Source organism: Nicotiana tomentosiformis, chromosome 5 (assembly GCF_000390325.3).
Source record: "Nicotiana tomentosiformis chromosome 5, ASM39032v3, whole genome shotgun sequence".
In the NCBI taxonomy this organism is placed as follows: domain Eukaryota; kingdom Viridiplantae; phylum Streptophyta; class Magnoliopsida; order Solanales; family Solanaceae; genus Nicotiana; species Nicotiana tomentosiformis.
The window spans coordinates 138,495,965-138,520,149 of NC_090816.1; the positions used below are offsets into that span (position 1 = coordinate 138,495,965).

The window sequence follows — 24,185 nt, forward strand, 5'->3', positions numbered from 1 at the left end:
ACTAGCACTTAGCTCCTGCCCAAAAGAAAACCTTTCAAGAGTCCCCACAGCCTCATCACTCATGGAAAGTCCCAAATAAAACCACTAGCTAAGCACTTAGATACAAGCGAAAATGTGTGTACACCTATTATACTCCTGAGCCACTACCCACCTCATTTTTCACATGACCGTAATAGCTCTTGAAGCACCTCTTCTCGATATCTCCAATCTGCCCACATCTCTGCCCCTCAAAAGGCTTCTATCTTCATTTGTTAAACTTTCCCATGTTAGTTTGTCTGCTTTCACATCTAAACCAAACTACACCTCTTTCATTAAGGTCACACAAAGCCCAAACATCCCATGATAGTATGTTTCAACTCATACCCAGTAAATCAAATCAGAATCCCCCCCCCCCCCCCGGTCCTCTTGTGCCCCTTCTTCCTCACCTTTCATAGAACACCATAACACACATTTCTTTTTTACTCCCTCCCTATTTTCATTTGCAACCCACTCTTATCTTTCTTCCCCTATCCCCGGTGCTAACCTCACTCCGTTTCATCTTTACATCCCTAAGATAGAAAGATCAATTCCTCAGAACCTTCAAATCACAACCCCAAAAATCTTTTGATCCCAAGATTTTCTTGATTACCCAACTACTTAAGGTGACTCCACCGCCTATTTATTCCTCCCATCTTTCCTCCTCCAAAATATTCCTTACCAGTCTTCGTCAACCCCGCTCTCACCCTCCCCGTAAAATTCTCCCTCCTCAGTACACATGCCAATGATGTGGAGATTTTGGTAATTTTTGGCAAGGTAATAGTTGCTTCCATCAACTTCATATAGTTCAATGCAAATAGCATCTCCATACTATAACTTCATGCGGTGTTTCGGATTGTAAAACTCCAGCTTGTCCACCTCTCCCATCTCCTTTGACTATTGTTGAAGAAACGGCTTCTATATTTTTATTTTTTATTTTTATCAGAGTAACAACTTCTTTATTTAAGAAATCAGTTGTATATAGGAGAAGTCTAGGTCGTCTTAGAGTTCACCCAACCAAGTATACCTTCTAACAACATTGTCTTGGCCTCCATGTTTTCTCTACCCCAAAAAGAATTCTTACTAAATTGTGTCACCACGACATCTAAGAACTTAAGCGGTTAGAGAGAGAATAATTTTAATTACCGATTTTAGGTGTGCAATGACCCCTCACAAAGGACTTGTAATTTTTCTTTCTTGCTCATAGAAGTTTCTAGTTTATGGATGGAAGTGGAATCGACACACAAGACCTCTATTGTGTTGTTACCATGTTGAACTTTGTTATAATCTCGTCTAAAAGCTTAAGCTACCAGGTTCACTGATTTATTTTATGCCGGTGACATTTTTGAAGCATGAAATTCTCTTGAAGCACAAATCTTCCTCAACTTTACATCTCCACTATTGGAACCTTTTCCACTATTGAAGCACAAAGATGTCAATTGCCATTTCAAAATAAACATAGTTGAGATCAGGTCAGCATAGGCTATTGGTTATGGACTTAGAGACCAGGCAAACGAGGAGGAAGAGGGTTGTGTCTGGTCTACCTAGAATCAGGTGGGGTGCATTGACTAAGGACAATGTTCAGAAGTTGGGGGAGAAGTTGCTGGCTATCGGGGCCTGGAGGAGTAGTAGGGACACGAGTTGTACGTGGACTATGACAGCGGATTGTATTAGAAAGGCGGCGAGAAAGATGTTCGGGGTATCGAAGGGTTTTTCTGGTGGAAGATGAAAGTAGCTGAAATGAGGATGTTGAGATGGATGTGTGGGCATACTAAGTTTGATAAAATTAAGAATGAAGCTATTCGGAACAAGGTGGGAATGGCCCCCGTGGAGGATAACATGCGAGAGGCGAGGCTAAGATGGTTCGGGCATGTTAAAAGGAGAAGCATAGATGCCCCAGTCAGGAGGAGTCAAGAGGTGTGAGAGGTTGGTCTTGGTGGGTAAGAGAAAGGGTAGGCCAAAGAAGTCTTGGGAGAGGTGATCAGGCGGGACATGGCGCAGCTTGAGCTAACCGAGGACATAACCCTTAATAGTAGGGTGTGGAGGTTGAGAATTAAGGTAGAAGGTTAGTAGGTAGTCGAGCATTTCCGTCTTCCTTAGTTCAATAGTATTAGTGTTAGTATGATATCATTTTATCCTTAGATTGCTATTACTACATAAAGCTCTTTTGCTATCTTGGTTTCAGTTTTCTTAATATCTTGTATTGTTATTACTTGTTATCAATGCGTCTTTCATCTTTTCTTTAGTTGAGGGTCTATCGGAAATAACTTTTCTACCCGTCCAGGGTAAGGTAAGGTTGCGTACATCCTATCCTCTCCAAACCCCACTTGTGGGAATCCACTGGGTTGTTATTGTTGAGCATGTCATTAATGACTTGAAACTGTTTGGTCTTTACTTTGTGAGCACCCTCTGAAATTTGCAAGTATGATCCTTGGTTACTGGACAATCTTTTTATAACAAAGAAACCCACAGCCGCTACTCGTGTGCATAGGGTAAACCTCGTTCCTGTATAATAGCCCGCAAACCACACAGAAAGGTAAACCGCACTAGGCAACCCCCGTGCTACGGGCTCGACCGAGGATGTATGCAAGTGGTTTCAAACCCTAGATCTCATATTTGGGAAGTCCCCTACTCAACCAACTCGGCCACCCCGAAGGGTTTGGTTACTGGACAATCTTTGAAAGCTAATGGTAATCGGTGCTTATGCCTATCTTTATCTTTTTATAACCATGAAATCTGTTGTTTTTCAGTTTCGAAACACGATGGATAATGAGCATGTTCTTCTAACCCTTCTCCAGTTACATACCAAATTTGGTTCCGCATCATGATTTTAACTTGTAGCATGTGCCTACCACACATGTCGGGCTATACTACCTACATCATTGGACCAAAGCCCAGTGGCTTATGTCGTTGCCTTTCTTGATGGCCTCGAACCACGAGTTAATATGAACTAGGATTATGTTAAAGTTAGTCATGCTAGCAAGAAAATTCTCCTCTTATATCACTTTACTACCCACGGGTTCCTTTTTCATCGAAATAAATTCTACTCATCACGAAAGACAGAGAACAGTTCTCGAGAGCTAGTAGCATTAGAAGTTTCAAGGTACTTATATATTAACATGCAAGAACAAGAACAACAAACCCAGTATAATCCCACTGGAGAGTAGTGTGTGCGCAGACTTTACGCCTACCTTGAAGGTTACCTTGAAGGTTGAGAGGTTGTTTCCGAAAGACCCCCGGCTCAATACTTATTGTTAGATAGTTATGTAAATAATATGAATTAGTCCTAGTCCCACATAGAATAGGAGTATGATATGTATTATATAAATAGGGCTCATTCTATTATAATTAAATAGAATATCAATAATAGATTTTTCTCCCGTGCATTCTCACACTTATATATTAACATACTAATAATAAATATATAGTAGATTAAAAGTTTCAGGCTGTCACTTGCTGAAACAAACTGATAATGCCAAGGTATGTGCACCTAAACATACACAATTTGCATATACATAGGGTGGACGAGTGCTCAAGATCCAACTAGTCTCGGATCTTGTGACATCCCATACACCTGCCACAAACGCTCAACCCTGCAGGTCAGGGGGCAGACCGACCATAGGTTCGAATCTTGTCACCTTTCTTGTGGATCCTTAACCGGATGATGGGAGTAATAAAGCAAAAGTTTGAAAATGAGCACGAAATGTCATAATTGTTTCCTAATTCATTATTTGCGGATTTTTCCGTTGCATACAATTGCAACAAGAAACAACCACCAGCATATGGTGCAGCACTTGCATTTTGGTGTATTCTTTTTTCTTTCCTTGGTTTTTCGTTGCCTCGTATTCCTAAACAATCACTAATGTGATTCTCCAAAAAGTAGATATCAACTTGCAGCAGTTGATCAAAAGTATTGATTACTTCAAAGAGCAAAAGAGTTTGTTAGTTTATAGATATGTATAGTGTAGTCTTGTCCCACAATGGAAGAGGAGTAATATCTCCTTGTAGTGTATAGCTATAAATAGGGACCTCTTGTATTGTATTTATCATCCAATATCAATAACATATTTTCTCCCGTGTCTTCTCACATGGTATCAGAGCATTAGTGAGAAAAGATCGATGTGCGTCATTCCAGCATTAACCGGGAAGAAAGAACTAAGTCATCGTGTAATTTTTCCGGTGACCTAAGACTTGTCTAAGTGAAAGTCACTTTTTGTCGGTGTTGTGCTAAAACCAACACCACCACGAGGTAGATCACCCTCCGACTACCAACCCCTAAAATTTTATCCGGCAAAAAAGCCGCCACGCTCCTCCACGCGCCGGCAACAACTTTTCCGGCGAGGGTTCCGGCCATTTTTTCGCGAAACTTCTTCAGGACAGTGTGCCCTCCTCAAAATTCCGAGCCTACCCATCTAATTCAAATCAAATTCCGGCCACTTTTATATTTTTCCGGCGTGAACAGTGACCTTTCTGGCCATTTTTTGAAAATATTTCTTCAGGACAGCTTGCTCGCAAAGGAATTCCGAGTCTATCCATCCTGGTTACAACAAATTCCGACAACTTTGAAATTTTCCGACGAGCTACAGTGTTTCCGGCGTGAACAGTGTTTCCGGCACAGAACAATGTTCTATTTTCCGGCTGCAAACAGTGTTTTTCAAGCTATTTCTTCAGTTTTCTCACAGGAGTTACTTATTTCCACTATTTCAAGTTAACCCTACTACTACAAATTGTAGCGACATGGGAACCGATGCTTTGAATAGTCGGATGGTTTCTTTAGCAGAGTATATTGAGTTCCTTCAGTATAAAGCATGTAAGCAGACATCTTCTGAGATAGCTTCTGTTGTTCAAACAGGTAATAGCGTGACTTGTTTCTCCCAATCTTCATCCTCTGAGTCTTGGGTCATTGATTCAGGTGCATCAGATCATATTTCTGGTAACAAATCTCTTTTCACTACTATTTCGTATTCTCAATCTCTTCCAAAAGTCACAATGGCCAATGGGTCTCAAACCATGGCAACTGCAATAGGTCAAGCAAGCCCACTTCCTTCCTTACCTTTAGATTCAGTCCTTTATGTTCCCAATAGTCCTTTTAATCTCATAGCTGTTAGTCGCTTAGCCAAATCACTTAAATGCGCTGTTTTATTTCTTGATGACCATGTTTTTATACAGGAACGCAGTATGGGGCGGATCATTGGTACCGAGCGTGAATCAAGCGGACTTTATTACCTTATCCTTGCTAAATCACATGGACTCACATCTTGTCTTCCTTCTACAACTTGTCCTGTTACTGAATCACCAGATTAATTACATAAACGGTTGGGACATCCCAATTTGTCAAAACTTCAGAAAATGGTATGTTGTTTATCTCACTTGTCAGCTCTAGAGTGTGAGTCATGTTAGCTCGGTAAGCATACCCGCTCCCATTTCCCTCGACGTCTTGATAATCGAGCAGAATCACCTTTTACTTTAGTCCATTCAGATGTTTGGGGTCCTAGTCGGGTCAGTTCCACCTTAGGATTCCGCTACTTTGTCAGTTTCATTGATGATTATTCCAGGTGCACTTGGATATTTTTGATAAAAAATCGATATGAGCTGTTTTCTATTTTCCAGACCTTCCAGGCTGAAATTCAAAATCAATTTGGGGTTTCTATTCGCACATTTCGTAGTAATAATGCCCGAGAGTATTTGTCTTCCCCATTTCAGCAGTTTATGAAATCTCATGGGATTATTCATCAAACATCTTGTCCGTACACATCTCAACAAAATGGGGTAGCTTTAAGAAAGAATAGACATCTTATTGAAACTGCTCGTACCCTACTCATACAATCTCATGCTCCGTTGCGTTTTTGGGGGGATGCCGTTCTTACATCTTGCTATCTTATTAATCGTATGCCATCTTCAGCTATCCAGAACCAAGTTCCATTCTCTGTCATGCTTCCCCACTTACCTTTGTTCTCTCTTCCACCCCGTATCTTTGGAAGCACTTGTTTTGTCCATAACCTTACTCCAGGAACAGATAAGTTAGCTCCTCGTGCTCTTAAGTGCGTATTTCTGGGTTTCTCGAGAACACAAAAAGGGTATCGATGCTACTCTCCTGACCTCCAGCGGTACCTTATGTCCGCTGATGTTACCTTCTTTGAAACCCAATCATACTTCACAGGTTCAGGTCATCACTTAGATATTTCTGAGGTACTACCAGTTTCATCTTTTGGAGATTCAGTCACTCCAGCTCCACCACCTACAGCTCCAGTTGTAGCTCCACCACCTATAGCTCCAGCTGTAGCTCTACCACCTATAGCTCCAGTTCCACCACCTACAGCTCCGGTTGTAGCTTCACCACCTATAGCTCCAGTTCCTCCACATAATCCAGTTCAACCTTCTGCAATTCCACCACTCTTGACTTATCATCGTCGTCCACATCCAGCATCAGGCCCAGGTGATTCACGCCCCGCATCAGATTCTGCACCTACTGCAGACTTGTCTCCTCTTAGTCAACCAATTGCACTCCGCAAAGGTGTACGATCCACACTTAATCCTAATCCCCACTATGTCGGTTTAAGTTATCATCGTCTGTCGTCACCACATTATACTTTTATATCTTCTTTGTCCACTGTTTCTATCCCTAAGTCTACAGGTGAGGCACTATCTCATCCAGGATGGCGACATGCTATGATTGACGAGATGTCTGCTTTACATGCGAGTGACACTTGGGAGCTTGTTCCTCTTCCTGCAGGTAAGTCTACTGTTGGTTGTCGTTGGGTTTATGCAGTCAAAGTCGGCCCGGATGGCCAGGTTGATCGGCTTAAGGCTCGTCTTGTTGCAAAAGGATATACTCAGATTTTGGGCTTGATTATAATGATACTTTCTCTCCCGTGGCTAAAGTAGCATATGTTCGTCTCTTTTTGTCCATGGCTGATGTACGTCATTGGCCTCTTTATCAGTTAGACATTAAGAATGCTTTTCTCCACGGTGATCTTGAGGAAGAAAATTATATAGAGCAACCACCTGGTTTTGTTGCTCAGGAGGAGTTTAATGGTTGTGTGTGCAGATTGCGCAAGTCACTATATGGTTTGAAACAGTCCCCTCGAGCTTGGTTTGGTAAGTTCAGCACAATTATTCAGGAGTTCGGCATGACTCGTAGTGAGGCTGATCACTCTGTGTTTTATCGGCACTCTGCTCCTAATCTGTGTATTTATCTAGTAGTTTATGTTGATGATATTGTTATTACTGGTAATGATCAGGATGGTATTACTAATCTGAAGCAACATCTCTTTCAGCACTTCCAGACTAAGGATCTGGGCAGATTGAAGTATTTTCTAGGTATTGAGGTCGCTCAGTCTAGCTCAGGTATTGTTATTTCACAGCGGAAGTATGCCTTAGACATTCTTGAGGAGACTGGAATGATGGGTTGCAGACCTATTGACTCTCCTATGGATCCGAATGCTAAGCTTTTGCCTGGACAGGGGGAGCCTCTTAGAGACCCTACGAGATATAGAATGTTGGTTGGCAAATTGAATTACCTCACAGTGATTAGACCTGACATTTCTTTTCCGGTGAGTGTTGTAAGTCAGTTTATGGATTCTCCCGGTAATAGTCACTGGGATGCAGTTGTTCGCATTCTTCGGTATATAAAGTCAGCTCCAGGCAAAGAATTACTATTCGAGGATCGAGGCCACGAGCAGATTGTTGGGTACACAGATGCTGATTGGGCAGGATCACCTTTTGATAGACGTTCTACGTCTGGATATTGTGTTCTAGTAGGAGGTAATTTGGTCTCGTGGAAGAGCAAGAAACAGAATGTAGTTGCTCGATCTAGCGCCGAAGCCGAATATCGGGCCATGGCTATGGCGACGTGTGAGTTAGTTTGGGTCAAGCAATTGCTCAAGGAGTTAAAGTTCGGAAAAATCAGCAAGATGGAACTAGTGTGTGATAACCAAGCTGCTCTTCATATTGCGTCAAATCCGGTGTTCCATGAGAGGACTAAACACATTGAGATCGACTGTCACTTTGTCAGAGAAAAATACTTTCAGGAGATATTGTTACAAAGTTTGTAAAGTCGAATGATCAACTAGCAGATATTTTCACTAAGTCTCTTACTGGTTCTCGTATTAATTACATGTGTAACAAGCTCGGTACATATGATGTGTATGCACCGGCTTGAGGGGAGTGTTAGTTTATAGATATGTATAGTGTAGTCTTGTCCCACATTGGAAGAGGAGTAATATCTCCTTGTAGTGTATAGCTATAAATAGGGACCTCTTGTATTGTATTTATCATCCAATATCACTAACATATTTTCTCCCGTGCCTTCTCACAGAGTTGTTGGCTGTGAACCTCTACAGACAATTACTCATCAATCACAAAGAGAGACTCCTGGCAGATAAATCATCTTTTCACCAGAAAGCTCTCTCAAAGGATAAACATCATATAGCTCGCAAACAAAGCAGATAGTCCACTTACAGCAAAAATAAACTTGAAAATCTAGTGCCCGGAATGCAAGAGATATCTCCACTATAACCAAAAAAATGACACAAAATGGATGTGCAGCGTCAATTTAAGAGACAGAAAAGATTGAGGTATTCTTCACTCTGAGTTACTTTATTCCAGCAGATAATTTACTCTTTTACCTTGGGAAGTAAGGTTTTCAATATCACTCTCCATTTCCCCAGCACAAAAAACTGCATCTTTGCACTTGTTCAAAGCATCTTCCTCATTCACATTTTCATCATGAACTAGTTGGAATGCTGTTACAATTTTTTCTGGAGTACAGCCAACAGCCAATTTCTGATGTTGAAATTAACAAAACATGCAGATTACCTATACAGCCTTGACAACAAACCAGCATGAATTTTGAGCAGAAAATATGCGTTTGATACTCACAATCCTTACTGAGTGAGCATCCTTTTTCACAACTTTGATAGGATTTGAGCTCTTCCCATTGCTTACTGACGGACCAGGAGTCTTGCCCAACACTTCGTCTTTAAGATTCTGACCCCTGGATCCAAAAACTTTTCTCTCTTCCCATATATTAACCTGATATTACCCGGGGGGAAAAAAAGAAGAAACCAAATAGGAAACAGAACGGAATAAGAAAGTAGTGACATGGGCTTCGACAGACAGTAAGCTTAAAATCAACAAAACAAAAATAAAGAGATACGGTGAAGGAGTTTCTTAGTAACTGCAGATCTAATAGCACCTTATCTTAATAAAACAAGATGACATGTCAAGTGTTTCACCCCACTTAGGCAGCTTTAGTTCAAGCACCAAGGCACTAAGGTGTGCTTTTCATCACCATGAGACCAGGTTCTAGACAAACTTTAAGGGGGCTGTCAAAGATGTGAGATAGTCCAAGCATTGGAGTAGAGTGAAACAGTGTTCTACTTGTGGCTTTCCCACATGTTACAAGAATTCTAGAGGAATTCGAAGAGAATGTGAGTGGCTTTCTTCTAGGATTCATGGCCTAATTAGCAACCATAGTAAAACATTTTAGGAATTAACTAGATGGAATTAGATTGACACCGCACAGCCTTTTTTGAGTTCGGTTAAACAGGTGTATAATTGACCCTTTTTCTTTCTATTGTCAACAACAACTTAACCACGTAACAACAATAAAAACAATGCCCCTTAATACTAATGGGTATGAGCGACTTCTCAGACTTCAATGCAACAGTTGGCACTACTCGAGTACCACCAGAAGGTGATTTTAGAAAAACTAGCAGCAGAATACGACCCAACATAACTATTTGAGGTTCTTTAGGCTTGTAAAGCCTGTTACAGACTTTATCTCTCACTGCTGGTAAGAATATTGCTCTAGTTACATAGTGAAAGAAAAATATAAAAATCTTATGAGCGCGCAAGCTGGCTCAGACACAATCGTCATACATAAATAAATACATCTAATGACAACACTGGGTCAATTCCATGCCTTCACAAAGAAAAAAAGTTTGAAACTAAATGTTAAAATCTTGACCTGCATGCATGTAGCATCATAAACTCAATATATATATATCCGCCCTTACATCATATTCTATCATTTTTAATTTGTTTGTTTTTGGATAGAAAAAAAAATTTGATATAGGAAGATGAGTAAAAAAACAACTTCGGCAAATATTTCTCGCTCCTTTCTAAAGCACAATGAAGGGAAAGAGAGCTTTCTCAGTTGTGGTATCCAACTTTCCACGTAACAGCAGACTTTCAGTTGTGGTAAGAACCAAAAAACAAGGTGACAGAAGAGCTTCATCATAAGGCCGACTTCCAACAACACAAATATAATATATATATATACACACACACACACACATATATATATATATTATATTTGTGAACCAAAAGTAGCTTCACACAATTTTCCTAGCTTCAGGCTAACTGATGCACAAGTTGATTTCTCATTTGTCATTAAGCACTAACTTAACAACAAACAAATACACCTACCAGAAAGCAGAAAAGGGATTACCAGTCTAGAAGCCGCTTTCTTCCCATTTTCATCACCACTTTCATAAACATGCTTCACAGACGTGGGAAGGACCTTCCAGAACTCATTAACAAACTCACTGCCCTTGCGCCGACTATTCTGCAGAATATCATTGGCTAAGTACAGAAATGAAACACGTTGCTCCCGCTGTGCAGATCTGAACAACTTATCCCACGTTTCAACAATCTGCTTGGCTTTCTTACGATATGAAATGCACCACCTTGACAAAGCTGATAAAATGTTAAGAAGATCATACCAAAGCTGAAAGAAACACTCTACATCAAAAATAGCCCTTCATGATACCAAAAGCTTCTTAAAGACAAAAAGAACAAAGTTTCTGCTAGAAGTACCAAAACAGACTGCATTGCTGACGTCCAGAGTATTTTGAAAAAAATAATACTCCCTCCAGTTGTCGTAGCTTTTGTATTTTGGTCATCATTGAATAATATTTCCCGAATAGATAGAAGTTATACTATTTCTACTACATAAGATATCGTCAAAATAAAATTGTACCCATCTAGTTAAGAAAATGGACATTGGGCCTTACTCAAACCTAAAAGCTAGTTCATGGGGTGAGGATTAGCAAACATCATATAATGAGACAACAATAGATTATATCAACCAAATGTGGGATACTTAACACTCCCCCACACACCCAACACTGGCTAACCCAGAATTGGAATCGGTATATCTCTAATACCATGTTTAAAAAATGGACTTTTTAAACTAGCTCATGAGAGAGGATTGCATATGACTATATAAGGAGACAACTACCCATTCCCCAAAGCAATATGGAACACTTAGCACCTCTCAAATGATCTTTTCATTTTTTCTTAATCAGTAAATAAAAAGGTTAAGTACATTGACTTCCACTATAATTAACAAAACTCACACTTATCCTCTAGCTTAAAAAATCACATTAGCCTCCCTCTAAAATAAAAAATCCATGACAACAGAAATAAGATTAGAACAAAAATATGCTTGATTAGAACTATTGACCAATACTAGAAGGATTTCATAATTTAATTATCCATGATTGTTTATGTCTCTAGCGTGACCGCCTGATGAAATTTAGAGGGGAAGTGGGGTAAATGGCTGATACTACTGGGCACATGGTATTCTAGATTCACAACAATGACCAGATTTATTGTGTTTAAATAGCAGAACATTGCAAAAATATTACTCCTCCGTTTCAGTTTAAGTGAAACTTCTTTTTGAAATTCAAACTATGTAGACTTTGACCAACATTTTGAAATGCATTTTTTCATCATATTGACATTAGAAGAATTGCAACTTATAGTATTTTTCGTATAGTTTTTGAATATCTAAATTTTAACTTTAAAATATTGAGTTAATCTAATTCAATTAAGCTTCAAAGATTAGTCAAATTGACAATTAAAAAGCGAAAAGGTTCACATAAACTGGAACAGAGGAGTATATGATATTCAACGATATTCTCTACGTCATAGTAGGAGAACAATTTCTTGACTTCATGTGCTATATTAAGCTAGAGCCCCTATTGCTAAATATCAAGATCAAGCCCCAAAAAAATTCCTAACTCCTTCTTAGCTTTTGTTTCTTTAAATAGTACCAGAGCAATAGAGAGCTTGGGTTAGAAGTCTCATACCCACCTAAGAACAAAGTGTTTCTATGTGCCAAGTTCAATAAAAAAGAATATGTTCACACATGAGGAGGCGTGTTAAGAAATAATTAAATAAATAGAAGTTTTTCTTCTCTAACAGCTTAACATTGTAGATGAGACGCCCAATTAATTCAATATGGCATCATTACCTCTCCGATCTAGGGGAAACTCAAATAGCACCTATCACCCGCAACTTATGGACAGCCTAATACTACATGCTCGACTAAGTTTTCTTGTCTTTTTGTATCTTTGGCAGTCAGTGCCACTATTTCTCGCTCTCCCGTCTCGCGTCCAACGTTACTTTTTTTTTATGACAAGCGGCGCATGAAGATAAATAATTATGAGTGCTTGGCGCAAAGCATAAAACTTCCAATAATATTACTAATATCATAAATATACATCATTCATTTATCATTGTCCACGACGAGTTTTCATATTCTAAAGATGCTCAATAATTACGAGTTTGGAGGATGGAGGTAGTCTGAAGAAGTAATAGGGAGAGGTGATTTGGCAGGACATGACGCATCTTCAGCTTACCGAGAACGTGACCCTTGATAGAAGGGTGTAGGGGTCGAAAATTAGGGCAGAAGTGTAGTAGGCAGTCGAGTGTCTTTCCTTTCATTTAAGTAGTGGTAGCGTTATCCTCGTATTTCCATATTCCTAGATTTCTATTACTACCTGGTTGGTTTTGCTCTGGTTTTTCCATTATTTTGTTGGTGTTACTGCTTCTTTGACTTTTTCGCTACTTTGTTTCTTTCTCTATTCTGTTGTGAATGATCATGCAGCTTGCTTTGAGTCGAGGGTCTATCGGAAACAGCCTCTCTACCTGCACAAGTAGGGGTAAGGTTGCGTACACATTGTCCTCCCCATACCCCACTTGTGGGATTACACTAGGTATGTTGTGGTGGTGGTGGTGGTGGTGGTGTTGACGAGTTTGAAGGAATGGGTTTTGTTTTATTAGAGAGAGATTGAGAAAAGATCATAAAAAGATGGTTTCTAACTTTCTATTATTTAATTCTAAGAGCATATCCTAAAAAGAACATGTTTACTATTATTTATCCTATTAGTTTCTACTTAAACAAACAAACAAAAAAGTCAAACATTTAAAAAGAAAGTGTCAACTAATGTGTCGTGTCAATGTACTCAAGTCTCTTTAGACTAAATGCAAGCAAAAAAATTTGCTCTCACCGGAATTGGAACTCTCGCCCAATGGGAGGAAAAGATGGACCTTTTCCACTGGCACTTTATATCTTTACCATTTATTATACATATACACATAGATTTCCCGGCGAAGCTTGCGGGTGGCGTGCCACCCCGAACCTACTACATAGATCCACCTTGATCTTGATCACTACGTCACCCTCATCAAGATGAAGCGTCTAATTGGACAACCGGGCTAAGACCAAACTCAATGCAACGAGCGGAAGCACAAACTTACCGAAAAGATTTCTATCGAGTACATTGACCCACACATGGTGTTTTCTCTCCTCAGCTCTGATACCATGTGACGAGAGAGACAAGTAAAAACTATTTGTCTTGGTGAATAAAATTCACCGGCAAAAAAAAAAAGGCTTCTCGTATTGGAGTTGTTAGCCTCTTTGATAAAGTATATTGCCTTCAACTTTATACACAATAATCTGCTAAAGATGCGTCATTCATGAATTTTTTTTAAGATGAATCTTGCCACATTCTTGGCAATTTTATGTTAGAAATTTTCCCTTTCTAAATCAGCCACTTGTTTGACCCTTTAGTTCAAGTAACTTAGCTAACATCTGGAAATATCCATTTTATCGATGTATTAATTCTAACATCCAACTTAATTAACTTTATAATTTACTTTCTAAATAAATTTGCTCACCTAAACTTATAATATAGCATTTAGCATATTTGAGACGAAAAATAAAAAGTTTAAGAACCTAATAGCGGCATGGTGACCTTTGCTAATATTAAATTTTACCCTAAACACTTTCAGGCGGTAATAAATTTTTACTTACCAAAAAAAGTTTATCTTAAACACTATGTTCAACTAAATATTAATTTTTATACAGAATTCCTAAATACCAATATAACAATTAATTGCAAAAATTAAGCACTATTAACATATTACATTTAAATTAAGATGCGCTTCTATAAGTGTTATGTACAAAAATAAGATTTAAGTCATAAAATTTACAAGAGAAGTATTTATTTATGAATTGTCTCTTTTTAATATATAATATGGTGAGAGCGAATAAGACCTCTTTTTAGCTGTATTAAATCTTATTTTTGCGAAGTAGCAGTAAAATGGTGCAGAAATATGTACAACAGGGTCACACAAGCTCACAAGCTAAGGTAATTTTTGAACCAGAGGCGGGTCTAGAATTATCTCAATTTAGAAGAGAGATAAAAATAATTATTTACACTAAAGAACGAAAGCAAAAAGGATAGCAGCTAACATAGCAAGTGGATACAAGTGACAGCCCCAGCCCTTAGGTAGTTAAGTCAAGGAGGACAACTACTTTAGGATTGAAGTGCCTAAAATAGGCACTTGTGAGATTTTACTAGGTTGTTGTTGTTGTTGAAGTGCCAATAACAATGCTAGTAATAGATTAAAGCTGGAAACGGGAACATAATCCCCTGCGCTACCATGTCAAATCCCAAATTACTCATCGGTGAATTCTGTCCCAAAAAATAATCGAGTAACATATGCATGAAGTATAACCTTCATAAGCAAAAAGGATACATTCTATGCTTTGCTGTGAACTGTTAAGCTTAGACAACTTTTCAGCCAATAGCTGGCCATCAAAAGCATCGTCACCCATCCTCCAAGTAAAGTTATTTTTTGGGTTATTAATCCCTGCTAATACCAGATAAACATGAAACACAAATATTAGGAAATCATTTTTACAAAGAATATTATCAAAGAGAGCAGGTTCCGAGAATTAGCAATTAGGAAACCAGGAAATCATGTCCATTTAAAGATAAAACTAAGATGAAACAGACAAAAGAAAAGTAGGACTGAACTATCAAATTGAAGGTAAAATCATGAAATAAGCATATTCCACATTTAAGAGCCAGCCAACCCTTCAATCTATGTTATTAAAGACATTCATCAAGTCAAAAGTTTGACATTCTCTTAATTTTTTTGCATCTTCCAATCTTTGTTTCGGTAAGAAAAGAAATCTGTACTCATAAACAATGAAGACGAAGAAGAGGCCCAAGTCTCCTCAAGCAAAACAAGACATCAAGTAAATTAACTAATTTTCCGCTTAGTGGTTGGACCCCAGAGAAAGCGAAAAAGAAAAACAAAGAATACTTTCTCTTTGTATAATAAGGAACAAAGGATTACTCCCTTATATTGTTTTTCTGAGTAATAATGCATATTAGGAACATATGATTACTGTTTTAAAAGCCAAAGGCTGTAAGATTATGCATTTTACTTTGTCCGAACAAGTATGAGCACCGGAGGCAGTAGGTTAAAGCTTTATGGACTTCTTTATATATACGTGAAATATCAATAACAATGTACATGATGTAAATTTAGAACATTAAAAATACAATCACAAATAAAGGAATAAGCAATAACAACAACAACAAACCCAGTGTAATCCCACATGCGGGCTCTGGGGAGGGTAGCGTGTACACAAACCTTACCCCTACCTTGAAAAAGTAAAGAGGTTGTTTCCGATAGACCCTTGGCTCAGGAAAGATAAAAAGATAAAAAGGAGAGATTTGTTAAGTGACCACAGCTAATAAAAAATAAGATATTCATCTTTTTATTGAAAAAAAAACTACTAGACTACAAGAAACAGAAAACATTTCAACCTTTGTCTCGTTTTGGATAAGAAGAAAACTTTTCGATCTAATAAGGCATCGAGCAATTTTTCATCCCCAAATTAAGTTCATAATTTTCTCATCGCTCTTTTTCTATAAATTGAAAAAATATCTTTAAAAATCATCAGTATAATATCACTACGCGTAGTCTGGTTGTAAATAGAAACTTTACGGTAGCTGAATGTTTCTCTAGTGATGGATGGCACTTGCAGTTGAGGAGATTCAATGGCTGGGAAATCCAGGAGCTTACACTTTTACTGGATTCAGTGTTGTCAAAGACGCACTTAAAGCGCGCTTAAGCCCTAAAGCGAGGCTCAAAACATGTTGAGCGCTTCCCCTCGCTTTGCGAGCGCTTCAGTGTCGCATCAAGGCTCTAAGGCATATTTTTCTTGCCAATGAGTGTAATCCTGAAAATGCAACACTGAACAATTGATATTTCACTTTATCGTTATTTTTTCTTCAACTTTTTTTGTCCATGTATTTGTTATTCATGCTTATAATTATTGGTCTTGAACTACATATACATATTTTTACTTTTCCCTCCGATTGCGCCTTTTTTCATTAAAGCTCACGCTTTATTTGAGCTTTGCGCTTAAAGCCTCAACGGGCCTTAGAGCTTTTTTGCGCTTTTCGCCTTTGATAACACTGACTGGACTTGCTACAAACTCTTTCTTTGAATGCAGGTAGTAATGACACACTTGTCTGACCGGCTAGTAAGAGCAGGGATGTCTCTGTTAAACGTTGCTAAAATTGTCTTCAAAAGAGAGCAGGCTGCTGAGAAATGAATTGGCCTTGGAAAATGATTTGGAAGACTAAAGCATCCCTAAAGTTGCTTACTTGGAAGGTAGCAGCTAAGGGTGCCTGTTTGACTAATCTTAAACTTCAAAGAAGAGGTTTTTCTTTATGCAGGAGACGTTTCTTTTATGAGAATTCTTTGGAGAGCATAAGCTACTTGTTCCTCCATTGCAACCAAGTAGGGCAAATCTGGTCACTTTTTCTACAACAAATTTGGAGGGTGTTGGGTCATGCCATGGGAAGTGAATAGTTTGCTGATTTGCTGGGATAGTCAGAGAACGTGCAGACAGCTGAAGATGTTATAGAAGACTATCCACGGCCACTATAATGTGGACTGCTTTGCCAGAGACTAACAAAAGATGTTTTGAGGGAAAGATAGACCCTTTGGTGTAAGGGCTGTAAAATAGAGGATATATCACACTTTTTGGATCTTTCAGATGACATGAGGATATAGGGGAGAAAATTTAATAACTTCCATTAGTCTATATGCCTGGTGTAAGGAACATACTGTAGGGGAGGTTTCTCAGCTTGTTGACTTCATAGAAACAATGAGCTGATAGCTATTGTATTGTGGATGTAATCCCTCTTTGTTGTACTTTTGCAGTACCTCCTTGGTACTTGCTTTAATAAAACACCATTATCTAATCAAACAAAAAAAATCCGACATTGTATAGCCTGTTGTCTTGTTCAGAATAGGATAAGATAATGAAAATAAATCTCCAGTTCACATGACAACCTGGTGTTTTGGTCCATTTTTTAACTTGTATGACTATTGTATAGGCAGCATCCTCTTTATGTTTCAGTTCTACTTACTGGTGATTAAGGAGAAGACCTAGACTTGATTAAACAATCATGTTGATAACTCAGTGTTAGACCTGGACTAGTCAATCACTCAGCAATATTGTGCAACTATTTTCCATGACCAAATGTCTTCAATATGTCTGTTAAGAAGTGGCCAAATCTTTCAGGAGCATAAGGTTCATCACTAAGGCAAACCACCAAAGTTGGCATAACCAAAGAGGCTACAATGCAGCTCCAAACACGAGGAAAAGAAAACCCATAAGCAGTGGATGACTGAAGAATAAAGAATGTTTATCCTGCATGCTTACCTAGACTTCTCTTAACAATTACTATTAGCCAAACAACCCAAGTCGGTCATCATACATCCTAAAAGCAAAATGCTAGGAAGAAAGATCACTTTAATAAGGAATATTCAAAACAACAAACAACAACTACGCCCCAATCAGCAAGCTTCTGTTAGCTACATGAGTCCTCACTGACCATGTCAATCCATTTTAATTCATCTCAGATTTAAAGTATTTTAAATGTAAAAATAAACTAAAAAATCAATCAGAATCATCACTTTCCGCAAGTATACTGAAACTTATTCTACTCCTTTTAGATTTTTTAATACAAAAATATGTACCTGATAAAGGAGGAAAAAAAATATGTACCTGGCTAATGTAATAAATATATACAGAAATATGTTAACATATTCAAAAAGAAAGTATGTGTACCTCAAGTTCGCTGTTTCTGCACCAACTTAAGAAAAACCTAAAGGGTAGAAATGAAAATTTAACTTAATCAACAACAACTGTTTTTATGGACCGCTATTTAAGCCAATGCGAAAAGAGAAAAAGAAAAGGATAAAGGAAAATTTAAGCTTTACCTGAAATTAGGACGAGACCATTTCCGGATAATTTAGTTGCTTCCAAGAATCCCTAAAAATAATACAACAACGTTTGAGAGTTAATCACAAAGAGCAAAAATTCATATGCAACAAATAAGTCTAGGGAAAACTGCTGGGACGTGTAGGTACCGGTTAGCTGGAGAAGAAGGAAATCCTTTCAGGGGAGAAAAACCCTAACAGAAGAGATGGTTTTGCAAGGGTGAAGACGGATGTGGAAACCAGTCGTTGGGCGGAACCACACTACTATTTGGCTAAAAAATTAAAGGAGAAAATAGAATACTTTTGGGTGATAACTTTGGATTTTCTCTTTTCTCCTCCTTTTATTTTTTGGCCGAGCTCATTAATAATGCAATGTTGTATTTTAAAAAAAATGAAGAATGAGAACAAAAGTAATAATTAGGAAGTATTTTTGATTATTTTTGCCTTTATTTGTGTCTTATTGGTATTGAATAATCATAATATTACCTCATAACTGAGATATTTGTAGCATTCGAGAATAATTATTATTAAGGATAAAATAGAAAAAAAATAATTAAGCTTGTCTTGAACTTCTAAAATAACAAAATATTTTGACACAACTATTTTTAAAAATTACGATAGATAAAATTATGTCTTGAATAAATCCTATGAAGTTGTAAAAATCAAATAATCATGTTATTATCTAAACATGTGGCACGTGTTAGAGGAATTGAGCTGAGGCTTGTAATAAAGATCGTGTTTAGGCTACGTGTCAATATTTATGACCTATGGGGTCGTGTTATTAATGAATTAATTATTCAAAAATATACATTTCATACTCAGTAATAATTGTTCATTGTGAGGATATTTATGGGATTGAGCTGCGCAACGCAGCAAGCCATAATGGCTTTATACATCATTATTATATGGATCGGGGCTGCCCGCCTACAGCAGGCCTTATTGGCTTTACTATTATATGGATCAGGGCTGCCCGCCTACATCAGGCCTTATTGACTTTACTATTTTATGGATCGGGGATGCCCGCCTGCAGCAAGCCTTATTGGCTTTACTATTTTATGGATCGGGGCAGCCCGCCTGCAGCATGCCTTATTGGCTTTACTATTTTATGGATCGGGGTTGCCCGATACTTGGTTTCTTGTGAAGCCGCCATCAGAAAAAAGAATTGTTGGTTGCAAATGGGTGTTCAAGAAAAAGGATGGTATTCCAGGGATTGAAGATGTGAGGTATAAGGCACAATTAGTTGCAAAGGGCTATAGTCAAGTACAAGAAGTTGATTTTAATGATATTTTCTCACATGTTGTTAAACATATCTCTATCTGAGTCTTGCTTACCTTAGTATGATTTGGAATTAGAACAGCTTGATGTTAAGACAACTTTCTTACATGGCGAACTTGAGAAACAAATATACATGCATTAACCCGAAGGATTTGAAATTGAAGAAAAATAAGATCATATTTGTTTGTTGAAGAAATCCTTGTACGGATTAAAGCTGTCTCCAAGACAATGGTATAAAAGATTTGATTCCTTTATGTTGGGTCATGGTTATTTGAGGAGCATGTATGATAGTTGTGCTTATTTCCAGAAGTTAAATGGTGGTTCATTTGTGTACCTATTATTATATGTTGATGACATGCTCATTGCTGCTAAGGATTTAATAGAAATTCACAATTTCAAAAGTCAGCTGAAAAGTGAATTTGAGATGAAAGATTTGGGAGCAGCTAAGAAAATTTTTGGCATGGAGATCAAAAGAGATCGAAAAGCCAACAGGCTATTTCTAACCCAGAAGAAGTACTTGGAGAAAGTCTTGGAGAAGTTTGACATGAAAGATGCTAAACCAGTTAGTACCCTTCTTGCTGCTCATTTTAAGTTATCAGCTGCTCAGTCCCCGCAGTCAGAGGAAGAAGAGAGGTACATGGCACAGGTTCCTTATTCCAGTACAGTCGGCAATATTATATATGCAATGGTTTGTACACGTCCAGACATTTCACAAGCAGTGAGCGTGGTAAGCCGGTATATGGCTTGCCTTGGTAAAGCATATTGGCATGCTGTGAAATGGATTCTCAGATACTTGCGAGGTACTTCAAACACATGTTTGGAGTTTGGGAGAAATACTAACACTTTGGTTGGTTTTGTAGACTCAGATTATGCAGGTGATCTTGACAAAAGAAGATCACTGACATGCTATGTATTTTGCATTGGTGGTTGCGTTATCAGTTAGAAAGCTATATTACAATATGTAGTAGCTTTATCTACTACCGAAGCAGAATATATGGCAGTGACCGAAGTGATCAAAGAAGCCTTATGGTTGAAGGGTCTATTTGCTGAACTCAGTTCACACCAAGGTGGTATTACCATTTTCTGTATTAGTCAAAGTGCCATTCACTTGACTAAAGATGAGATGTATCATGAGAGGATGAAGCATATCGATATCAAGTATCACTTCATCATAGAAACTATTGTTGAAGGAAAAGTCTCTGTTCAGAAGATCAACACTAGAGACAATCCTGCTGACATGTTCACGAAACTGTCACGACCTGGTATTCTCACTGTCGGAACCGTGATGGCGCCTAACATTTCACTTGCTAGGCAAGCCAACGTTAGAGAATCATTAAACCATTCCTTATTCCATTCAGTAAATAACAGCAAATAAGCTAAGATGAAATATAGCGAGTGCAGAATAATATAAAAACTACATTAATTACTACCACTCGGATCTGGAGTCACAATTCACGAGAATTATAGAATTCACTACAAGTAATAGTCTAAGAGAAATACAACTGTTTGAATGAAAGAAACAGTAAAACAGAAAAGATGGACGGGGACTTCAAGGTATGTGAACGCCGACAGATCTACCTTGAGTCTCCGGATAGCGGGTCCAACAACTAAAATCCTGATCAACCCGAGCCGGTACCAAAATCTGCACAGAAAGTTCAGAATGCAGTATCAGTACAACCGACCCCATGTACTGATAAGTATCGAGCCTAATCTCGATGAAGTAGTGACGAGGCTAAGACAAGACACCTACAAATCAACATGTACAATTTAACAGTGTATATACAAATAACAACAATGAAGAGCTAGACGGGAAATATCGGGAGGGGGAAACATGCTGAGGAAAATACGAGATAAAGAACTACCGCAGAATGATGACTGGAACAACCAATATACTATTAATCAACAGGAACAGTGAATACAGTAAAGGAAAAATGCACGGCATCACCCTTCGTACTTTTACTCTCAACCTCACCATAAAATCAATAGAAACGGCACTGCATCCCCCTTCGTGCATTAACTCTCATATCATGGCACGACATCACCTTTCTTGCATTAACACTCACAATACGGCACGACATCACCCTTCGTGCATTAACACTTACAATACAGCACAATATCACCCTTCGTGCATTAACACTCTCCCTTACCATAATGCAATGAACAAATAACAACAGGGAGATAGAATAACAAGTACAAGCCTTACTTCAACATTTGGTTCCACAATATCAACCTCAACTTAGGAATCAATACTCAATTATCACCAGAAGATCCGTAAATATAATAAGAGCGATCAATTTAACAACACTAGTCTAAACACATAGCAATTAGGCATGGGAAGGAGACAATATGAGAAAAATGGGAGAAACATGGAAAATAGGTAAATTGGCGGCGCATAAGTACTCGTCACCTCACATATACGCCGCTCACATGAATTTTACATAGCAAATAGTCCGAGGGTTCCTAATTCCCTCAAGTCAAGGTTAACCACAACACTTACCTCGCTCCGAAGGCCACTCAATACTCAATCGCAGCTTTTTCTCTAGAATCCACCTCCAAACCACTCGTATTAACACTTTGGGGAAGAAAATATCTCTTGAAAATCGCCTCTAGGCCGTCTAGCTTTTGAAAATTTGAAGGAATGGCTTAAGTCCCGTAATGGGACTGTTTAATAGCTGGGCGACAGTGTTCATCGCGTTCGCGAGGACACTGTCGCGTTCACGAAGAGCAGAGCTTGTCAAGCTTACACGATCGCGAGTCCGACTTCTCGTTCGCAAAGGCTACTCCCCCCTGGCCTTCGCGTTCGCGAGCCTTTGCTCGCGTTCGCAATGAAGGAAAGACTGACCCCTCCCCAGGTCCCAAACCCTATGCGTTCGCGTTGAGCTGGTCGCGTTCGCGAAGGGTAAAGCCCCCATCGCTCCGCATTCGCGACCCATCCTTCGCGTTCGCGAAGAAGAAAAAACCCAGCCATCCCAGTTTCTACTTCGCGTTCGCGAGAGTGCCTCCGCGAACGTGAAGAAGGAAACCAGAAGGCACCTGAAACTGCAGAAAACCAGATTTTCTTAAGTTCAAATCATCTCGTAGCCCATCCGAAACTCACCCGAGTCCTCGGGGCTCCAAGCCAAACATGCACACAATTCCTAAAACATCATACGAACTCGCTCACGCGATCAAATCGCCAAAATAACACCTAGAACTACGAATTGAATACCAAATCAAATGAAATTTTCAAAAAAACTTTAAAACTTCTATTTTCACAACCGGACGTCCGAATCACGTCAAATCAACTCCGTTTCTCACCAAATTGCACATACAAGTCTTAAATATTATAGTGAACTTGTATCGGGCTCCGAAATAAAAATACGGATCCGGTATCAACAAGACCAAATATCAGTAAATTCTACAAATCATTAAACTTCCAAACTTTTAATTTTTCATCAAAATTCTATATCTTGAGCTAGGGACCTCAGAATTCGATTCCAGGCATACGCCCATGTCCCAAATTACGGTACGGACCTACCGGGAACGTCAAAATATGGATTCGGATCCGTTTGCTAAAAATATTGACTGAAGTCAACTTAAATTGATTTTTAAGGCAAAAATTCTCTTTTTATCAGTTTTTAACATATAAGCCTCCCGGAAGAATACTCGGACTGCGCACACAAATCGAGGAAGGCTAAGATAAGGTTTTTGAGATCTCAAAATGCCGAATTGGGTTCTAAAATATAAGATGACCTATCAGATTATCACAGAAACCTCTTCCAGTTGTCAAGTTTAAGCTTTTCTTAAACTTGATTGGCATTTATGAAAAATGATTTCGCCTACTAGGGCTTTTGCGGAGAAAGAGAAGTAATTTTATTATATCAGCCAAAATCAGTCCAAGGTGAAGATTTATAATATACGTGACCTACTTTTGGCCATAGGTTATATGCCTTGTTGGGTTCGGTATAGTCTTTCATTAGTCACATTGTTGGACATTCTATGTCCATCCATTAAAGGCCTTGTTGGCCAAAGATATTTCATACGTGACCATCCTATTTTCTTATAAATAGGTTATCAAATGTCCATATCAGATACACCAAAGTTTGAGACAAACGTCTTTTGCCTTTCCTTTCTTTCATTATAGAGGTTTTATAAAAGAGTTGAGTGTTGGAAAACACTTGTGTGAACCTTTTCTTTGGAGTGATCTTGTGAGATTATTCTTTTGGGGTATTTGGGATTAATTAGAGTATTTACTCTAATTTTGTACTCTCTTTTGTACTCTTGTTGATATAGTAAAATTGTTCCTCTCCGCTTATGGACGTAGGTCACACTGACCGAACCACGTTAAATTGGTGCCTTCTTTATATGATTTAATTACCATTATTATCAACTTGCATTGTCTTTGTTATTGTCATTATAACATTGTTTGGCTAAATTCCGCACTACCTGGGTTCCCGATCCTAATAATTTACATATTAAAAAAAAAATTGATACATTCACAATATTGTAATTAGTAGTCTTCTTCC

The 24,185-nt window shown here is 38.4% G+C and overlaps 1 protein-coding gene across 3 annotated transcripts in view; it reads right to left on the reverse strand.

The window, feature by feature from the left end:
* LOC104104982 (uncharacterized) overlaps positions 1 to 18,719 on the reverse strand; it is a 40,111-nt gene extending 21,392 nt beyond the window's left edge. The window contains exons 1-7 of one of the 3 annotated variants that reach the window (XM_070175445.1): positions 18,556 to 18,719; positions 18,406 to 18,457; positions 18,254 to 18,290; positions 14,851 to 14,964; positions 10,469 to 10,716; positions 8,896 to 9,048; positions 8,643 to 8,799 (exon numbers count right to left, since the gene is read on the reverse strand). In XM_070175445.1, coding sequence (XP_070031546.1) covers positions 8,643 to 8,799; positions 8,896 to 9,048; positions 10,469 to 10,716; positions 14,851 to 14,929 — 637 coding nt within the window. In that variant the 5' untranslated portion in view covers positions 14,930 to 14,964; positions 18,254 to 18,290; positions 18,406 to 18,457; positions 18,556 to 18,719. Of the gene's footprint in view, positions 1 to 8,642; positions 8,800 to 8,895; positions 9,049 to 10,468; positions 10,717 to 14,850; positions 14,968 to 18,253; positions 18,291 to 18,405; positions 18,458 to 18,555 lie in introns of all 3 variants that reach the window. The other 2 variants (XM_009613208.4, XM_009613217.4) reach the window with 2 other exon arrangements.
* Between the last annotated feature and the right edge of the window lie 5,466 nt (positions 18,720 to 24,185).